The sequence below is a fragment of the Ricinus communis genome, chromosome 7, assembly GCF_019578655.1.
Source record: "Ricinus communis isolate WT05 ecotype wild-type chromosome 7, ASM1957865v1, whole genome shotgun sequence".
In the NCBI taxonomy this organism is placed as follows: domain Eukaryota; kingdom Viridiplantae; phylum Streptophyta; class Magnoliopsida; order Malpighiales; family Euphorbiaceae; genus Ricinus; species Ricinus communis.
In genome coordinates this window covers 5300237-5320984 of record NC_063262.1, presented here as the reverse complement: position 1 = coordinate 5320984, position 20748 = coordinate 5300237, and the positions used below count along the sequence as shown (strand labels likewise).

The 20748-nt window shown below is 28.9% G+C and overlaps 1 protein-coding gene and 1 long non-coding RNA gene across 15 annotated transcripts; one reads left to right on the top strand and one right to left on the bottom strand.

Moving 5' to 3' along the window:
• Positions 1 to 2980: 2980 nt before the first annotated feature.
• Positions 2981 to 18449, top strand: LOC8270251 (MADS-box transcription factor 23). 7 transcript variants are annotated; one of them, XM_048377042.1, is made up of 11 exons: positions 2981 to 3275; positions 3377 to 3470; positions 3545 to 3602; positions 14544 to 14622; positions 14933 to 14994; positions 15513 to 15612; positions 15703 to 15744; positions 15831 to 15914; positions 16051 to 16208; positions 16292 to 16347; positions 18316 to 18449. In XM_048377042.1, the coding sequence occupies exons 3-9, from the start codon at positions 3556 to 3558 to the stop codon at positions 16204 to 16206; spliced, it is 570 nt and encodes a 189-aa protein (XP_048232999.1). In that variant the 5' UTR covers positions 2981 to 3275; positions 3377 to 3470; positions 3545 to 3555; the 3' UTR covers positions 16207 to 16208; positions 16292 to 16347; positions 18316 to 18449. The 7 variants fall into 7 exon arrangements, with proteins under 7 accessions (XP_048232999.1, XP_025014554.1, XP_048232998.1 ...); XM_025158786.2 differs by having other exon boundaries at positions 2988 to 3275; positions 3377 to 3602; positions 16295 to 16347; XM_025158781.2 differs by having other exon boundaries at positions 2992 to 3275; positions 3377 to 3602.
• Positions 12317 to 19742, bottom strand: LOC107261900. Of its 8 annotated transcripts, none has more exons than XR_007216702.1 (7): positions 19473 to 19742; positions 16648 to 16746; positions 16448 to 16499; positions 16002 to 16189; positions 14907 to 15034; positions 12756 to 14805; positions 12317 to 12531 (listed from the first exon to the last, which is right to left on the bottom strand). It is a non-coding gene; the product is annotated as an uncharacterized LOC107261900 (long non-coding RNA). The 8 variants fall into 8 exon arrangements; XR_007216701.1 differs by lacking the exon at positions 19473 to 19742 and adding an exon at positions 18365 to 18494; XR_007216699.1 differs by having other exon boundaries at positions 16448 to 18521.
• Between the last annotated feature and the right edge of the window lie 1006 nt (positions 19743 to 20748).

The following is a 20748-nucleotide window of genomic DNA, read 5'->3' as shown; positions in this document are numbered from 1 at the left end:
TATCCCATTGTAATAACTCTTCGTTTCTGAAAGACAATTCTTTTCTTTCTTTTAGTCCACTATTTTACTTTTTTCTTTAATTGTTATTTTAGTAAGTAGTTTTCAAATATTTTATACTTTAAATTGTAGCTTCTATAGAAAATTTAATACCACTATTTTAGACACATAATGATAAAGATTGATAACATTAATATAAAACAGTCTTCCCTTTTTTTAATTTGCATATAAATTGAAAATTAATTATCTTTTCAGATTAGAGAGAAACCTTCCACACATCATGTATCCATCTCAAGACATAATCGAACTAAATTGCTTTGAAATAATATATATATATTTTTTCTCCTTTTATCTATTTATTTAGAGTAATTTAGAATGTATCGGATAAAATTTTTGCAAATGATAAAGCACTACTTCAAAAGTGTTGAGGTGGCTGCATATCTAAAACTCTAACTCGAGACTTTATTTTATTTTATTTTTTTTAGAAAAAATATAAATATTCCATTAATGAAAATTGACAAATAAGTTTTGATATAAAAGATAAAAATAAACATCAAACATCAAGAAACACATATAAAGAAATTTACTTTTATCAATCATTAATTGGATAGATGGAGCAGTAGATTGCAATTTCACGAGAAAAATACTCCACTCGGTGGCATTAAACCACATATCAACTTTATAAATATCTTTTAACGAGTTTGATTGTTATGTCACATTTAATCTACCTTTTTTTTTCTTTACTACTCCTGTAAAGGAAGAATTCAACACTTCCGTAATTGAGAACTATAAAACTCCTATAAAATGAGAATTCAAAACTCTTATAATGGAGAACTATAAAACTCTTAAAAGAAATACTAATATTTATTTATAAAACTAATTAATAATAAATAAAAAGAAAAAGAAAAAAGGACCACCACCCGATCTAAAACTGATCAGCGATAGGCTAAAAGATAAAACTTTAGTTAAACTACAAGAAATCATATTATTTCATCTATACACTTTTGAGTATTATATACTTTCTTCCAAACAATAATATTATATGTTTATGATACTTTCTTTTTTGACGAACAATTTTAGGTTTGCTCAATAAACAGGTCTACTTATTATTTGATAACTAGGAGATTATACAATAGGATTTTATAATATTTTAACCAACTCTCACAATAGAATTGTTCCTTAATGAATTCACATTATAAAAAGAAGAAAATCACTTCTACTGAGTAAACTCCAAGAACATGAAGGAGAGTGAAGTAGAGACAGTCGAGTAGTAATGGTCAGTCCTGAAGGAGTTTATGATATATGAAAAGAAGTGATGGCTATTTAGAGCAAAATGTTTGTGTTGGCAAGTTGCATTACTCTTTTGGGCAGAAGGTGTACGGATGGTTTGCTATAGGGCAAGATTCGTATAAGCGTGCTAAGCATTCCCTCGATTGGAGGATACCCATTTGTGTAGTCTTCCACATGTGTGTCAGTCAATTTGGTTGTCTGTAGCTAAATTTATTTTATTTTATTTTATTTTATTTTTTAATGCCTAGCGGATTCATCTTGCACTAATTAAGTCATTAAGGTTATTATTCACAAATAGCACAAATTTAGTGGGTATATTTACTCTTTAGGGATACTACCAAAGAAAGAAAAAAGAAAATATTCCTTTTCCAATACTATTTATATATTAGCAGAAACTTATTATTATTATTATTATTATTATTATTATTATAAGTTAGGGCATGTAATCAACTACTTTTAAAAATTCCAACGATGGTTTAGCTTTTAGATGTTAGAATATCAATTAGTTGGATTAATTTTTTTAATTCGTATATTTCAGTTAAATATTTTTTTATTATTATTGATAATTTTACTACAGTCAATAATAAATAGAATGATTCTTTAAAAATAATACTCATAATCGTTTTTTTCTAATGCAACCTAAACAACTTATAAATGGGAGAAAAACTAATATGAACATTTTAATTTAGTGATTAATGCACTTAGAAAATAACATAACTCATTATACTTTAATATTAGTGTTTAAGTTTAGTGATAAAATGAGACTACTGATAATTATTTAAAAAAGCAGGAGCAGGATGTTAAGTAAAATCTGATAATGAATTGCATTAAGAAAGAAGATTTTTAACAAAGGAAACTTTTTCTAATGAGCTTTAAGTTAAAAGGGAATGGAGCTGTGTAAGATTACAACAACATAATATAAGTCGAAATTAAAATAAAATAAAAATGGAAACGTTATATTTACCAGATTTGGAAAAGTTAATGAAAAACAGTGGCATTCTCTTTCATTCCTTATTTAGTTAAAAGTATAAGACTTTGTCTGACACAACCCACAAGGGTCGTACTCCCACATTCCTTAGCTGCAAAAATACACCTTAATCTAGATTTTGTACATTGTTTTTTTCTTTTTGGATGAGTCTAGGGTTTACGGCCAACTCAAAATACAATACATAGGAAATGCAAGATGATCTCGTATTACTACCCATTTTCTTGTTCCAAGAGGGCTTTCCCCCCCCTTCAAACAAATAGTAAGAAAAAATCTTCTTACCTTCATTAACTATATATGTATATATATATATATATTAAAATTGTACCAATTTACAAAAATTTTAGATTTTTGTTTTGTGTTATTAGGCCATAATTAAGAAAAAGATATCATTGTAATGCTAATCAGAGGTGCCTGAGAAATTAGAAATAAAACCATTGATGTAATGTTAATGTAATAGTTTCTCACCTAAATTACAGAGACCTTATAATATTAACATTTTCCCCATAAATGCATGGTAAGAAGTGTCAACAGCTCTGCACCTTAAGCAGATGCATATATAAGGTTAGCCCTGATACATAAACCATAATTAGATTAACTCAACCTGGGTACGGTGCCTATATAAAAATGTTACTAAATGCCCATTAACAGTAATGTTTATATAATCACTTTCCCACGTGTCATTAAATTATACGGCCGATGGCAACCATAAAAATAATGAAAAATACAAAATATATACATCCATGCTATATAAAATTCAACCTCAAGTACATTACTGTAGTAAAGTACAATTTATTAAATTATTTAATTAATGTATAATATTAATTATTAAATTAATGTATAGTGTTATATTCCTATAATACATAAGCTAGCAGTATAGCTTTCACATCCAGAAAAAAATAAAAAGAAAAAAGAAAGCTTTACTGCTTATAAAGGTCTTGGATAGCATCCAGAACCACTTTCTGATTACAATTAGCTTAAAGTCTTTCTTTGGCTTAAACCAGTAAGCTTTTCTTTCTTGAAATCTTGTTTTGTCTTAAACTAAACAATCTCTTGTTAGTTATTCATTAAGATTTACTTTGTTAGGATTTTCTTTTGTTGCAGAAACCCTAAAATAATCAATATTAGTTAAAGAGAGGTGAAGAGATATGGGGAGAGGGAAGATTGTGATTCGAAGAATTGATAATTCAACAAGCAGGCAAGTGACTTTCTCCAAACGTAGAAAGGGATTAATTAAGAAAGCAAAAGAGTTAGCAATTCTTTGTGATGCAGAAGTTGGACTTATGATCTTTTCTAGCACTGGAAAGCTCTATGAGTTTGCAAATACCAGGTTTGTCATTATTTTTCTTTATTAGAAATATATAGTTTGTTGCTTACTTACAGAAATTATATGATCTTTTCTCTAGCTAATCCTTAGAAAATTGGCAAGTTTGTGTGAACTTAATATGTTTTTCTATACTTCCACTTCATGTGACTTGGCTGTCTAGCAATAAACATGTGCATATCCTGCCAAATGTTTATTTACCTTCTTTTTATTTATAAAGTTTTGTATATCGGATAATTAGTTATAGGGTTTGGGCAGGATAAAACAATCTTGCATGCATCTAATGGAGAAAAACAAGGCTTCTTGATTTGTCTCTAATTAATTTGATGTTCTTAACTCATATATTACATGTTACAATTAATTTGACAAGAATCTTTTTGTTGTCCTTAATGAGTTAGGCTTGTAACATTCATAATCTATCAAAAAGGAAATCAGACTTGTAATATATATATATAAGCATAAACCACAAGCAATGATTCATTAAGCCAGTAGCTCAACATTTAAATGTTATCTTGACACCTCATGTCTCCTACCCTTTAGAAAGTTTATTAGTGTACCAAAAGAAAAATATATGCGCTTAATTAGGATCATAGATAACCCAAGCAGAAACAAGGAACATAAATAGCTAGAGACTAAATAGGTTTTGCAGTGGTTTAAATGATCTTTGAGCATATATATACTGTTGCCAAAAGCTGATGATTCGGCAAGGATTTAGGAGATCACACACGAATGCAAAAAGAGAGATTTGTACTACCAAAGAAAAAAAGAGAGAGATTTTGAGAAATGCTTGGTTATTGCTTATCCCATATTTGTGATAAGACCATATTTTGATGAGACTAAAATCTGCCAGGTTTCTACTTTGAGTTAATGGGTTCCTATTCTAGAGTGTCTAGCTTGTTTTTTTTAGGTTTCTGTGTAGAGATTCTTGAAAGTATAAATTCAAACCATAACTGAAGAATTTGGTATGTCTAAGAGACACTATGTTAAGCATGGAATAAATAGAAAGCACAGAAAGATGCATCTAGGAAACTCAAGACTACTAGAGAGGAAAGAGTGATTAATGATTCCAAAAGGCAAAGACTTCTTCTTTTTTGTGTGTGTTTTTTGTGAAATGATTACTCTCAAGGAAATTAAAAAGAGGTCGAAAAAGTGAGTAGGTTCTCGTATGAATAGAGTGAGATGGATAAGGATAATTGAGTGTGATCCCATTAGGAGATCAAAACTATCCATTACTTTTACATAAAAAGATGAAAATGATTTGAAGTTTTATTATAAGCAAATTGCATGGCCAACTACGCTTTATACTTCCATCACTTTTGAACCTTGATTTAAGCAGTGAAAGCTTCTGTGATCATATACAAAAGGGATATTAAGGTGGAAAGTTAAAGATTATGGATGGGATGAAGATGCATTTATAGGAAGACTTGTGCATTTGATGCCAAAAAGGATGTTTAGGTGAACATAGCTTTGCATACATAACTCACTATCTAGTTTCTGTTTCATTCAAAACTTGCATATGTTGAATGGGCCAGTATAGGGAAAATCCCCCAAGGGTTCCTACTTGGTGAAATTTCCATACATTGTGAAACAAAGAAAGAAGATTCAAACTTTGAATAGTTTTAATATCACATCAAAACAAACCATTCAATTTAAAAGTTCAAATCTATGAGTTCCAAAAATAATCAAGTTCAATATCACATAAAAGAATAGCTTATGTCAATTCACTCCTTCTGATAACAACACCAACTGTTTTTTTTAAGTCCTTTGCACATGAAGATCACAGAATTAGCTTGTCCTAGTTCTATATCTCCTTTTTTTTTCCTGTTGTCAATCTTGTTAACTTATTCCAGCTGACCATAGTTCAAAAATGTAATTAGTTAAACCCTTTTCTTTTCAATAATTTTCCCAATGCTTCAAAGGTTGAAGTAGGGAGCAGCTAGAAGTCTCACTTCTAAACTTTGTCTCACTGTTAATAATGCCATGTTTGGACACAAGGATAATGCTGTGTATATATGCTGGAACAATGTTTTCTCTTTTTCCAATTATAGAAAGATGATCATATTAATCATAGTATTTCCCTTTTCTGGTTATATGCTTATAATTTGATCCATTCATTTTTATATTTGCTTTCACATGTTGAAGCAAGCATATGTTTGGTTGCATACTTTATTGAATTATTAAAGCACCACAACTAAATGTTAGGTAACATACCAAAACCATTCCTTCATCAAGTTGATATTTAATATCCATTTAGGTTTAGTACTTTTGTTATCCTAGTCTCTTTTTTCTTAATAAACTTTCCCAGTACCACTCATGTTGTCCAAAATGTATTAGTACTAGAAATGATGTTCCCCACATACTAAATCATAACCTAATAAATATTAAATAACTTAATCCTAATCAAATAAGCAAGCTTTCTTTGATACCTTAGTGTCCTTAAAAATCTTGGCATGTTATTAGTACAATATTATGGATGCAATGCACGCTTGGCTTTTTTATGGCAACTTCCTTAACTTTGTATAGAATAATCCACAACAACTTGGTTTAGAGTAATAAAAATTAATGAGCTGTCCCATCTAATAATGCAAACCTTATAATTAGCATCATCCTGTAATAGACTTGAGTTCAAATTCCATTGACATTTTCCAATGGGCTATAGCTTTTACTGAAGATACAGCTTTATTAAAATTTGTAGTTTTAGAAAAACTTTTAAAAAGAAAAAAGAAAAAAGAAGAAATGTAAAATCTTAAGGGAGGAAAAAGATTAGATTTGTCAAGTTTGATTGGATATTTTAGGGAGAAAAGGAAATTAATATGTTGGCAACCTACAAATTAAAATGCTACTCTTCTTTTAAAGTTTAAAGGTGTAATGATACAAAAAATCAAAAAATTTACATCAAATTATAAATTCGGTCCATTCTTTTAATTTTTACTTATATAGTCCGATTTGGCTAATTGATTGTAATTATAATTAAATTAAAATCTCGATCAAATAGAATGACTTGTCAATATCAACAATCTATACATCACTGCCATATATATTTACACATTACACACAAGTTACCAAAATCAAGGTACATACGAACAAGAAAGTGAATAACAAATGAAAATCATGAATTGAGAAAAAAAAATGAAGGGAGGCAAACGATATTGGTAAAGCAAAAAGATATTAGTATGTGAAATTAAAAGGATAGCCTCTAACTTTGATCGAAATTTTAATTTGACTATAATTATAATTAATTAGTCAAATCAGACTATTTAAATAAAAATTTAAAAAAAATTGGCTGAAATTTATAAAAGAGACAAATGTTTAATTTTTAATTTCATTAGGCGAAGTTTAACAAAGAACAGCAAGAAAAAGTAGGCAAAAAGCTTCAAAATCTTGTATCAATGCAACCCTATTACATCTACAGAGTACAGTAAACCAGATTTATATGAGATTTGGGTTCCAGCAAGATTTCCCTTTACAAGTGATGTCAGAATAAAATTTAGGACTTAGGGTCTCATTTTAGTTTCCCACAATCTAAGTAGAGATAAATGTCTGCAATAACAAAAACATAAAATGAAGATAAAGAAGTATAAGGACACGTAAAATGGATACTTCACACATGTATAAGAGCATCCGCTCTTATAAGAAAAGTTTATCCTAATTAGGAAGTAATTAACTTAATATAATGCATCTCTAATTTTATAAATACAATTGATAAATCATCATATTATCTTTTCTATATATATATATGTCTAAATAGTTTAATATAAATTCTTGAAAAGATCCAAGATTAAAGATAAAACTATTTACCATTTTAAGTTCAACCAAAACAAGAAGGTAAACTTCTTTTAGTTTTGTTCTATTGATACGTCATGTGACCACAATATAAATAATCTTTTCTTATAATGTTTCACTTGCCAATTAACTAGACATCTTTAATTAAAATAAATATATAAAATTGAGTTTACATTATTATATTTTATTATATTTAAATTGTATCTAATAATTTTGAGAAACGTTGTATCCAAAAAAAAATATTTCTTATTTGTTTTATGATTCTCAAATTGACATGTCAATTAACATGAGAAAATAATAATGTGAACAAAAAATTGAAATAATTTTCATAAATATAATTCATATATAATAATCGTATAATGATGGTATTGATAGAAAAACAAAAAATTATCTTAACTGGCATAGAATTAATAATCCTCATATATTTACATATATTTTTGTCAAAATAATTTTACTACATTTTTAATAAAAATAATAAATTTTGTGAAAGATTTTAGAATACATGATAATAGTAATATATAAGTTATTGTGGAAAAGTTTATAGATTCCTTTGAGATAGAAAAAATCGTTTATCATTGTTAATTTAATGGCTCAAATACATATCATATCAAAATTTATCTATGTTGTTTTTTAAGTTTGCCGGTCAAATTGGTAGATTTGAAAATTTTTCAAGAAGTTTTTTATTTTGATTTTTTTAAACTCATTATATTTAGTTTTGAAGTTCTTTCAATTCTGAGCATTTTTCAAGAGGTTATTTATTTTAATTATTTTAAAATTTATTATATTTAATTTTAAAATTTTTTCAACTCTTAAATCAAACTACTAAAAGATATTTTATGTGATTGATTTTGATTCTTTAAATATAAATATATGTTATTAGTTATTGTTTCTCTTGTTTCAGTGTAAGATTTGGTTAATTCATGCATTTCTATATTCTAAAGGTTTGACATCTTAAAAGTATGTGAGAAACAACTTCTTATTTAGGAGTTTTACCCTTATCTCGACATTATCATTCGTCCTTAACGGAAGTTAGACTATCACGTGTCCACTAGGCATCTTAGAAATCTGTCAAAAGCAACTCTTTATCTAGACATTTTACTTTTGTCTCCTAATGTCCACTTTTTGTTTTTGTCGGATCACTTTTTCAGATCAAATTGTCATATGACCATCATCTTTCGCCTAGTTTATTCTCAAACTACATATTCATTGAAGAAGCTGAATCCATATCACATAAAATATATACTAAATATTTTCTTTTTCATTTCAATCGAAATTTAATTCATTCATATAACCTCGTACTTTGAATATTTATCATTCTAAATGTCTACCAAGAGTCAATTCTTATTCAGTATCTTGTTTATGCTCTAGTGTCTATTTTCTACCTTTGTTGAATTAACTCTCTGATCCACATGCTATAACAACTAAAGTATAGTTAAAATATTAACAAGAACTTTTTTAAATATGTATAAAGCAAATTAATTGTCTCGTCTTTACTATTATTGGCACCAAACATGCAACGAGCATAATACTAAAATAGTTATCTTTTTAATTTTTTTTTATGAGTATTTCGAACATATGATCCTTATGGCAAAGCACTACCTCAAAAGTTTTAACGCAACTGCATATCCAAAGTTTAAACTCGAGACTTTAATTAAGCTAGAAGAAACATTTATCATCTCATAGTTACCTCTTTAATTTTATAGAATTTAATGATTTAAAGATTTTTAGAAGTTTTATAATAATATTTCGCAATAAGGCACATTTGATACGTGTGATGAGGCGAAACCCAAACTAAGCCTATTACCATAACTTCATTTATGATAAATTACACGATATAGGCGGTGCTTTTGTAATGAGATATTACTTATTTTGGTCCAATATAGTATATTAAGGATATTTTAGACTATTATCTATTTTGAAATTTTCTTAGTATGTTTGATTTTATAGTTTTTCCACCTCTATAACAAACAATTTAAAGATGTCTTATGTGATAGATTTTAACTCTTTACATATATGTTATCAACCATTCTTTATCTTATTTCAATGTGAGATTCAATTTATTCATACACTTTATAGGGTTGTCATTCTAAAAGTCTGCTAAGAGCCACTTTTTATTCAAGTGTTTGTCCTTGTCCTTGTCCCAACGATTAATTCCTACCCTCGTTAGATCGATCTTGGTCAAGCTATCACATTCCCACCATCTTCAACCATATTTGTCATTGAACTACACATTTACTAAAGGAGATCCTGCTCTACCATTTATAATAATTTGAAACCAAAGTGCATGAGATATTATCCATGGCTTTATGATTTTGTGCTCTTAGTGAATTTAAAAACTCTCCAACAAGTCACTTATTCTAAAATTTTCCTAAATCCAACATCTAATTTTAGAGTTCCTCAAACTGTACAACCAAACAACAAAAAAACACCTTATATGATAGATTCTAATTCTTTACATACATATTGTCAATCATTTTCTGTCTCATTTTTATGTAAAATTTATTCATACACTTTTGTACTCTAGAATACTATCATCCTAAAACCTGTCATGAGTTGCTGGTTGTTTAAGTATTTTATTCTTGTCTCGACATCTACTCTCTACTTTTATTACTGCTTTTAGAAACCGGGCTATCACTACTTTAACTTAAAGACTTTTCTTATTTTAAATATAAATTATTCATAGTGAAAGGTTTTAAATTGAGGATCAAAATGATATATTACTTAAGATATTTTAAATGAAAAAACTAAACTTTAGTTAAATACTACAAATACAAGGATAAATATGATGAAAATCGACAAATAAAAAGCTAAAGGATTAATTTAGTTAAGAAATATTAAACTATGTTGATTGAACATATATAAACAGTGTAGCAATTATTTGAAATGTAGAGAATTCTGTGAGATGGAACACTATAGGATTTTACATTCGTCTAACTCCATTCAAACTTCTTCATCACATTTCATTTTATCCATTTTTGTACTAAAAGCTCTCAACTCCCTTATCAGTCAAAGTCCCAGTGTCCATCAAGAACGCACGAACTCTAATAGAATAATAAACATGACTTGGAAAGAAAATGAAATATTAATTTAAATATATTTCTCTATATATAAAAACACAATTTAAAAGAAAAGCCAACAAAATACTAAAAATAGTATATGCATTTACTTTTTTTATAAAGATAAGAGTAATGATCAATTGTATTGTTAAATGATAATGAGAAAGTTTGTCTCACTTCATAAAAATACAAATATCCTAAGCATAAAAATAAAAAAAATTAAAAAAAAAAAAAAAAAAAAACATAAGAAAAAAATAATAATAATAATGCTTCAGCCAAATCTTTAAGTGATTCTTGGGTCCATATTCAATGAGTTCATTTTTTCAAATAAAAAATCATATGTTTTTAAATACCAAAAGCTTACATATCTAATTTAAATAATTTCATTTCAGATGAATACTTATCCAAATGCAAACTTTAAATTATCTAGTGAGCAATATGGCCCATAAATTGAAGGCATGCTCAGCTTTAGTTCTCATGCTTAATGACATCCAGCTTTAGTTTTCTTTATTTATTTTTTTTCTTTCTCATATAGCATTAAGTTTAAAATGGGTAAGAATTCAACTGTAGAGTTCATATTTAGAGTCGTCTTATCTTATTCTAGATTAACCTACTATTTCATTATCCTCATTTAAAGTTTCATTTGATTTCCCTTATGTTTTCCGTTCTTCTTCACTGGTATTGAAAGATTAAGAAATTCTTATAAAGTTATTTGTATATCTATGGACAATTTATGATTAAAAATTAATTAATATAAATATTTTCATCAAATAAATAATGTTGTACGTTCGATGTGCAATTAATTGTATTTGCTATAGACTAAATTTATTTAAAAATATATAGAAAAATAAAAGTATTTTCTCTTTTTTAGAATTTTGTTAAACTACATTTTACCTAATGCAACTTATAGTTTTGCCTACCTTTGCACCAATAGCACCTCTTTACAAAATATATATATATATAATATCAATTACCTAATGCAACTTGTAGCATAAAAATAAAAGCTAGCACATGACCACCCCTTTAAAAAAATGAACAAGTTTCATCACAGAAACTTACCTCAATTAATAAATTAAAAAAAAAAAACCAATATTTTTATTGATTGAAGAGTTTATTCCAAAAACTTTTTGAATATGAGAAATATATATATATATATATAAGAGCCCTAACAAACAAGAAAAATATGACAACATCACATGCTCCAACTTCAAATAAAAATGGGCATCAATCAAAATACTAGTGTGTGTGCATTCCACATGCACAGTTTAGTAAAAAATTACAACTTTGACTCCCACCCTGAAATAGTTTCACATTCATTATCAAATTACAGCAAGACAAATGTCAGGTTAGCCAAAATTATTCAGACAATACTTAATTTCAGAAATTCTCAGTTAATATCTAAATTACCCTTTTCTTTTTATTATTGAATAACTTCATAATGCTTTTGTAAACTAGAGATTGTTAATGAGACTGACCTTAGGTTATTGAGCGACAGAAGTTTAGTTGCATGTGTAATTATACATCTCCATCATCATTTGATTTGCACTCAGTTTTAAATTAGTTATTACATATCAATTTATTTCTCAATTTCTTTATGAATCAACTATATCTACCAATGGATTTCAATAAAAATAAAAATAAAACTACATACATCTGTATCAATGGCAGATTAACATGTGCCATTTTTTTCCTTTTTTAATCTCTATTTGCATACTAATCATTTTTATAATGTTTTAATCTTATTAGTGGAAATAACTAAAAATGAAGTTGAATAATTAAAATGAAATAAATTGTAATTTTAGTGATTAAATTAAAATCTATAAGGTTCTGTGACTGCTAGTTTAATTACCCTTAGAAGCACAACCCATAGTTCATCCTACGTAAACATTCCAAGCTTGAAATATACATTAACCATCATAATCGTAAATACATGATTATACCAAGTAAAAGAAATTAATTTTTACAGAAAATATATAGCATTACTCTGTTGCTAATCAACACAAAACTAACAAAAATCCTTCTAAATCAAAGTAATTAATGACATAGTATGACAGAGAAAAAAATATATATAAAACGAACCTTCAAATCCATGTTTCCTGTTACAATAAACAGAAAAGTTCAAACTAGAATTAAAGAAAAACTCATGTTTCTTCAGTTTGTCACATGAACAAAAAATTGAAAATCACTCGTCAGAGTGAACACAAAAGTTATTAAGTTGAAAAAAAAAAATTAATAAAATGTATGGAAAGTTGGAGAATTTAAAGAATGTCAGGCAGAACAGCAATTTGCTTAGCATCAACCAAGGCGCTGAGAGATTTACCTGGCATTAGAATTATGATCAACAGAGATCGTACTGGTCTAAGATCTGTCGTTCAGAATCCACTCAAATTGACCTCCCTTTTCCATCCCTTCTGCAAACCACTACTATCTTGTACCAGTTAGGAGAACGCACGATTTCATGCAAGACTCCTCAACTTAGCAAAGATGATAAATGATGTGCTTTTATACACATGTTACACTACACGCACAACTTAGCAAAGATGATAAATGATATGCTTTTATACACAGGTTACACTTACACATGACACACGCACCCCACATGCACAAACACATAGATATGCGCGCGGACAAACATCAGCATCAGTTCTGAAGGCAAGAAAAGATAGAATGAACATTTTGCAGCCTACCAGTGTGATGAAAACAGGGAACTGACAATGGTAGAAAATAAGGAGGGGAGGAAAATAAAGGGTGGAAATGATTTTCTTACGTTTAAAAGTAAGAAAGGAAAGAAGATATATTATATTTTTCCACTATATGTCCTCTCTATTTTGAAGGAAAAACTTTTATGTTTTAAAACAAAAGAAGAAAAAATGAGAGGGAAATGAAAGATGGGGCTCCACCCTTTTGATTTTCCACTCATCCAAACAAAATGTTTCTTTCCTCCCTATGCAACTTCTCAAACATAGCATGAGGGAAAAGAAATCTGAAGCAGGACTAATTTCATCTTATACCCTCTTTCTCAGGCAAGAATCAAGCCGAATACCTAACCAGCCCCATCTCATCATTCATACCCGGCCAAGACTAGTCAATGGTAAAATTTTTACGTCAGCTCGGGTTCCTAAAATTTTGATTGAGTTTTGAATATAGAAATTTTGCAGTTTACAAGTAGAATGGAGGAAAAGCTCAAAAGTGATTTGTTGTGAAAAGGTACCACCCGAACTAGAGAAAATTCATATCATATTGTATACTTTCACCTCGTATAATTTCAAGAACATATAGATTCACAAGTTCATACAAGTACAGCATTCTTGTGGTCAGACCAGAGGAAGAAATGAAATTAATTACAACTTATTATATAGTCCATATGATAAGCTAGGAACAAGAGAGAAGCCTGAGAAGCCAGCAGAGAAATAAGTGGCAGACATCAGACATTAAAAACATGGACAAAATTAGCATATTTGCGTATAGATATTAAAAAGTTTCAAAAGAACAATAATCAACATGGAAATCTTCCATGAAAAAATCAACAGTTTCTACTTTGCAGAAAGCATTAAAGACTAGTCTATCAGATGCAGCCTTTCCTTCTTTTTCTGTAAAGATTGTTTTCATCCACGAAATTCAGCCCGTAAATGTAGAAATAAGTAATCAGTTGGTTCATTTTTTATTGTTCGTAAGATTTTTAACACTAGCATGCAGCCGTATTCAATTAAACAGCCTGTTCAATAGATCAGTTTATCACTTTTAGTGTCCAAGGGCTCATCATTAGTTATAACAAGTGTTAGTTGTTCATTTTGAGATTTTACCAGGACACAGGATGTTAATCGGCTACAGACCGTACAACAAAATTTTTTCGGTTTCTCATAATTGACGTATGAAAAGACTTATATAACATACTCTTTCTCCTGACCTATTGATATGAAATTTTTAATCACAAAGAACTTAACTTGATCCACATAGAAACCTTACGAGAATGATGAGTAAAATGCAATAAATTATGCTTTTCTATTCACTGCGTCTTTATTAGTTAAGCCACCATCTTTTGCTTAATTCTTTAATTATGCTAGATATGTCTGTACAAAAACCTAATGTATATATTTATTTTTGGCAGCATGAAATCGATTATTGAGCGATACAACAAGACAAAAGAAGAGCATCAACAATTGTTGAATCCAACTTCAGAAGTTAAGGTATACTATATCAGTAACTCCTCATTCCCTCTCACAATGCACCCATTTTGGCAATTCTCTCTGGTTCTTTTAATTTGCGAGGCCCAGAAATAAGTTAGGCAGGTAGGTTTTCTTGTTCAGAAAATTCACATCATCTAGTAATAATTCAAGTTTCTTCAGAAGATATGGAAGCATATGTTGGATCTAGCATGTCAGTAAAAAGATTACATAATCAGTATACTTATACTGTTATAAACATGCAAAACACAAAACAACATATATACAATTTATTCATTTGCTCAAACCTTATAATGGATGATGGACGTCATAGTTTTGGCAAAGGGAGGCAGCAGTCTTAAGGCAGCAACTGCACAACTTGCAAGAGTCTCATCGGTATGATCCTTCTCTTTTGAATTTACATAGCATGTAAGAACTATCAAAGATGAAATAAGGGATTATAGAAATTGATACTCTGAAGGAGTTATATTGGGTAACATCATTCTTGCCATGTAACTCGGTTTCAGACAAGGCTGTCAAAACTCACAAAATTGAGAGAAAAAGAAAGTCCGGTAGTAGTAGAAAATAACGTATCTAAAGGCTATTTTTGCCTGATATTCCTAAAGAAAAAAGAAGCCATACAGTTAGACATGCATTTTCTAAAACAATGTATCTAAAGGCTATTTTTTGCTGATATTCCTAAAGAAAAAACAAGTCATAGAGTTAGACATGCATTTTCTAAAACACTCGATACAATTTTTAGAAACCATCTATCTTACAAATTATTGCAATTGAATGTAAAAGATGGCTACATCTATTTAAGCAAGATAAAACCTGATAGATATGATACTGGAAAAACAAAAGGAACGATGATTACTTATTGATGAAGCTACATATACATTCTGATATCACAGGCAATTTATGGGAGAACAACTCTATGGTTTAAGTGTCAAAGACCTACAGAGTTTAGAGAATCAATTGGAAATGAGCTTAAGGGGTATACGTACAAAAAAGGTTAGAAAATTTGTCAATTATAACATGTGTGGTTTATAATCTCTTAGCATCCCCTCTGAATGCACATGCATAATTTTTCAATTTATTCAGGAACAAATCTTAACTGATGAGATACAAGAACTTAGCAGAAAGGTTTGTGAAAAAATTGTGTCATTTTCTCAAAAGTTTTTATTATGCATTGTTTCCATTTACCAAATCTTTTGTTATTTTTATTGCAGGGTAACCTTATTCATCAGGAAAACGTAGAATTGTATAAGAAGGTAAACACCATACATCAAGAAAACATCGAGCTATATAAGAAGGTACCGTGGTTTGATCACCCGGACACTTCAGACATCCCTAGGAAGCAAATCAAGCACCATTAAAATCTTCAGAACATATATACCTACCATGAACCAAAAGTCTTTGTTCAGCTCAACCTCGGTTATCTTCTTTCAGGTTTATGGCATAAGGGATGAAAATACAATAACTGGAAATTCCTTCATCCTGTATGGTGGTTTCAACTGTGAAGAAAACTCCAACATCCCCACCCATCTCCGATTAAGCCAGCCTGAACAGCCAAACTACGAGGCAGCACCTAGGGCAACCAAGTAATGGTAAGAAGAAAATGATCAGCACTCAGCCCCATTAATCCATACATTTCAACTTTCATATGAAATTAATTTTTATGGAACTGCAGCAGACTACAATTGAATCGAAGCATCAGAGATTGAAGCAAATGTTAATCTTCCTTAGGTAAAATGCCTAAATGATAGTATAATATTCTTGTCAGAATGGGTTGATCTGGATGAAAAATAAAAAGATAATTAGAAAACATCAGCATATTAAATCTGACCTTGTATGTGGTATCTAGATCATCCGGAGTCATAAGTGAAGCCCAACATATACTGTAAAGTTGCATATTAAGAAAAATAAGATAAGATATTTGTGTGCTTATAATTATTCTTAACTATCTAAACGGAATATAAATCATAAACAATGGTATCTGATATCGCTTTTCTAGTATGTTTGGAAAGAAATCAATCAGAGACTCACTAGCAGTCTAGTAGAACCAAATAGAGAATCAGTAACACTATTATATACAGAAATAACAGTCTCCATCAAAACTGATCTTTAGCAAAGTTCCTCCAAAACCTGCAACAGAAACAAAGACATCTAACCCCCAATTGCAAACTATGGCGGAATAAATTGCAGAAGGTAAACATTTGAAGTAGGATAGGAACCTTTGCTGCATTATTCCTCCAATTCATTTATGACACCCAAGAATTACATGGATGCAATAGGTTCATTGTAAAAGACAAGTATCTCTGCAATTATGCTAACAAAATTGTCCTTTTTTGACAGAAAGGACATCAACAACTGAACGCATACAATAAGGCACACAATTTTATACGTAAAAGAGATAGGATTTTCTTTCAACTATAGAGCTTCTGTGAAGCACCATGCATAAAATAATAGGCTTAAGGGCTCCTTAATAAAGATCTAACAAGGCCACCGTAGCTTACAAGATAAGTTTTATGGAGCTAGACGATCTAGATTCTCTATCAAGCAGCTCTATCTCCACAGCTTGATTATGCTCAAGGAAATCTGAACTGTAACTATATATATGATCTAGGTACTGAAATATTCCAAAAAGTACAACCTTGGACTAACTCAAACATGAATATGTCTGCAACAAGCTTGAAGGGTGTCAAGAGACAAACTTCAAGTGCTTTGTAGACTCACTAGACATCAACTTAATATCCTGACATAATATCCAGCTAATTTCTCTTTTTGTTATTTAAATTTTTCTGTTTATAGGAGTATGCAAATCCTAGATAAGTAAGACCTATTAAGAGATTCACTTTCACAATTTCGCTCAACTACAAGCCAGATAATTAGTTGAATCCAGCTTATATTTTTCCAACAGCATGATCTATAGACCATTAGGTCTTCCTCTTAACTCTTGCAGTGCTCATGATAATAAATAAATCATCATTTGGAACACCAATCTAATCCATAACAGTCGCACAAAAATCTTTACAGATTCCACTCATACAAAACAACAGCTCTCCTATCTCCAAACTCCTCAGAAGTGCAAATAATTTAGTATTGACCATAATTTTCTTTTCTCTCATCCATTCAGGACTACTGTTCAAGCTATGCATGTATTATAGATATTTATACGCACTAATGCAAAATTTTACAATTCTAACGATGGAGAAGATCTTATTCTATGAAACACCATACCACGTACAAACCATTGCTTGTAGAGTTTTTTCTAAGCAATCCAGATTAAGCAGATACCATAAATACATGTGTATAAAGATTAAACACTATGGTAGTCAAATAAACTACATAACAATGCTTGCCTATGTGCTATTCATCTCTCATCCTTAACCCAACGTCAAAATATGGAATAGAAGCAAATATAAATAATAAATGAGAACATAGAACTATCGAGTTCAAGAATTTTGCACCTGCTTACCAAAATCCAAACTAAAAAGAGACCACTACAATCACATTAATTGGCACTATTATTTTCAATCCAAATGAGCATAACTTACCAAATTAACTATCTAGTGCTAAATCTGCAAGACCTACAAATTAATTACATTCTACGACAAATTTTTGACTTGCAATGTACTAGAGTAACAGCCTACGCATATTTCTTCTGGTTCTTGGTTATTTTATTCTGATATTGAATTACATTGGTATTTGCAGATCAAAAGTATAAACATAATCACCATCATGTTGTGCTTCTCAAACTTACTATGAGGTGAAGGACACAGGGTAATACACAAAAGGAATGTGGAGAGACATGTCAGTTGAGGTAGGTTTAAAGGTTTACATGGTACATTATATTAGGAGCACAGAACTCCTACCAATACATAAAAATCCGCGAGCCACAAGATGAAACAATCGGTACCCTACAGGAACATGAGAAAATGTGCATCATAATGGGCAGACATTTTTTTAGAATGAAATGAGCAAAACAGAATGTCCTTATCATTAATTTCAAGAAAATAACAGATGCTGCAAATGTTTATAATTTGGCATTGGATTAGCAGAGTAAAATTTCTCCCTTCAAGAAATTGAATGCATTAGTGGATAGTGATAAGCATGTAAATTATGTGAATGCACGTACTAAAGTAGTATATCCAAGTAAACTTCACATTTATAAAGCAGGAACTAACTAGTAAATGTGCATTGTTTCTCACGGTTAATGTTAATGTTAAAAGGAGCAGAACTTGAATCACAAGCGTTTACAATTAACAGCAACCTACATATCAACTACTGCAAAGAAGGCTCTTTTAATCAATGCTTGAGTTTTATGGATAAATGAATATATTATTCCATTTCCAAATAAAAAAGAACAAATAAATGAATAAACAGTCCTATAAGAACCTCAACTATCCAAGAAGCAAATGCAAGAGTAAAGAACAAACCAGCTAATCTAGAAAGAAACATACTAGTATAGGCATTGCCATGTATGTCTGGAAAGGCTATAGGCATAGGCATTTTGGAAAAAAAAATAAATTGAAATGAAATCACTCCAGCACTCTACAGGTGACATTATTTTTACAAGAACTGAATTCTTGAGTTTGATTTAATACCAAACGAGGAATTTCGAAAATTTAAACTGAAAATTGCCTAAAGTGCCAATTTATGGCTCAAAACCATGAAAAAAAAAAAACTGGCATATATTTATGAAGGGAAAAGGCTACACCAAAAGAATCAGCTAAATGCCACCATAAACAATTATCAAAAAGAAGAAAAAAAAAATAACTAACAGAAGCAGTGAAGTTAGAGCAGCAATTAGTAAAGAAAAGAAGTGACTAATGGTGTAACTGAAAGAGAAAGTAGAATAAAGGGATCACCTGGTGACTCAGTCGAAGTGGAAGTGGCAAGGGAAGGGAAAATATCCGAGGAGGTTTAAGATAGTAAATGTTGCCTCTCAAAATATCTTTTGGAATTTATTGGGGATTGTGTTCAACAACTAGGTCCATCCATGCACCCACCCGCACTTCCTTGCCGGTTTTATTCGACCCGCTTCAAATTCTCTCTGTAGAATACAAAAATAGCCTCACCAAAACGCAGCCCCGATACACCGGGTTTATTTGGCCGGAGGTGAAAAATATACTGATATATACACCACACCTTATCAATAAAAAAACAATAATATATATACACATAAATATTTTTATTCTAATATTAAATTATTAACACGTACTTTATCTATAAGATAATATTAAATTTTTATTAAAATAATTACTATTTATTTCTTGACTTTTTACTCTATATACGAATTATTCTTTTATCAATTTTATTATATTAAAATTTTTTTATATTTTTATAAAACTAATTATTAATGTTATATTATTAAAATCAAAAGTAATTAAATAATAAATAAATAATATATATATAATTTAATTTTTATATTTTTATCAAATATAAAATCTATTTAAATTTTTTATCATGTTAGAATAAAATTATTAATTCTAGTAGTAGTAATAATTAGTCCATAAATATTTAATTTTAGTATTTTATGAAAATAATTAATTTTTAATTTTATCTATTTTAATTTTGAGCACAACTTAATTTTAAAAAATTTTGAATACTTATATATAATAATATTATTAAATTATTATATAAATAATTTATTAAAATAAAATATATACTCATATTTAGAAATGTTTATTTTTGTTATTATTTTTTTAGACATTAAAATTAACTATATTAGAAATAAAAGAATTTATTTTAGTTTTATAAAAATGAATTTTAAATAAACTTGATAAGAAATTTAAAAATCATATTGTATTTTTATTTATCAATTTATTCGTTTAGCTATATTGATTTTAAACGGAATAAAATCATAGTTAGTTTTTATAAAATATAAGGGGTACTAATATAAGAAAAACTTCATAAGTGCAACGGGTATTTTAAGCTAAAAAGGCAAGAAGTAAATAGTAATTATTTCATATTTTAATTATCAAATAAATAATTAATAGTAAAAATATTTTATTTTTATTATTAATAAAATATAATGTATTGGTCCGTACATTCAAAAAGATAAACAAATTTTTATATTCATATAAATTAAAAAAATAGTTAGTTTCATTAAAATGACATTTTTAATTTTAATATTTTTATAAA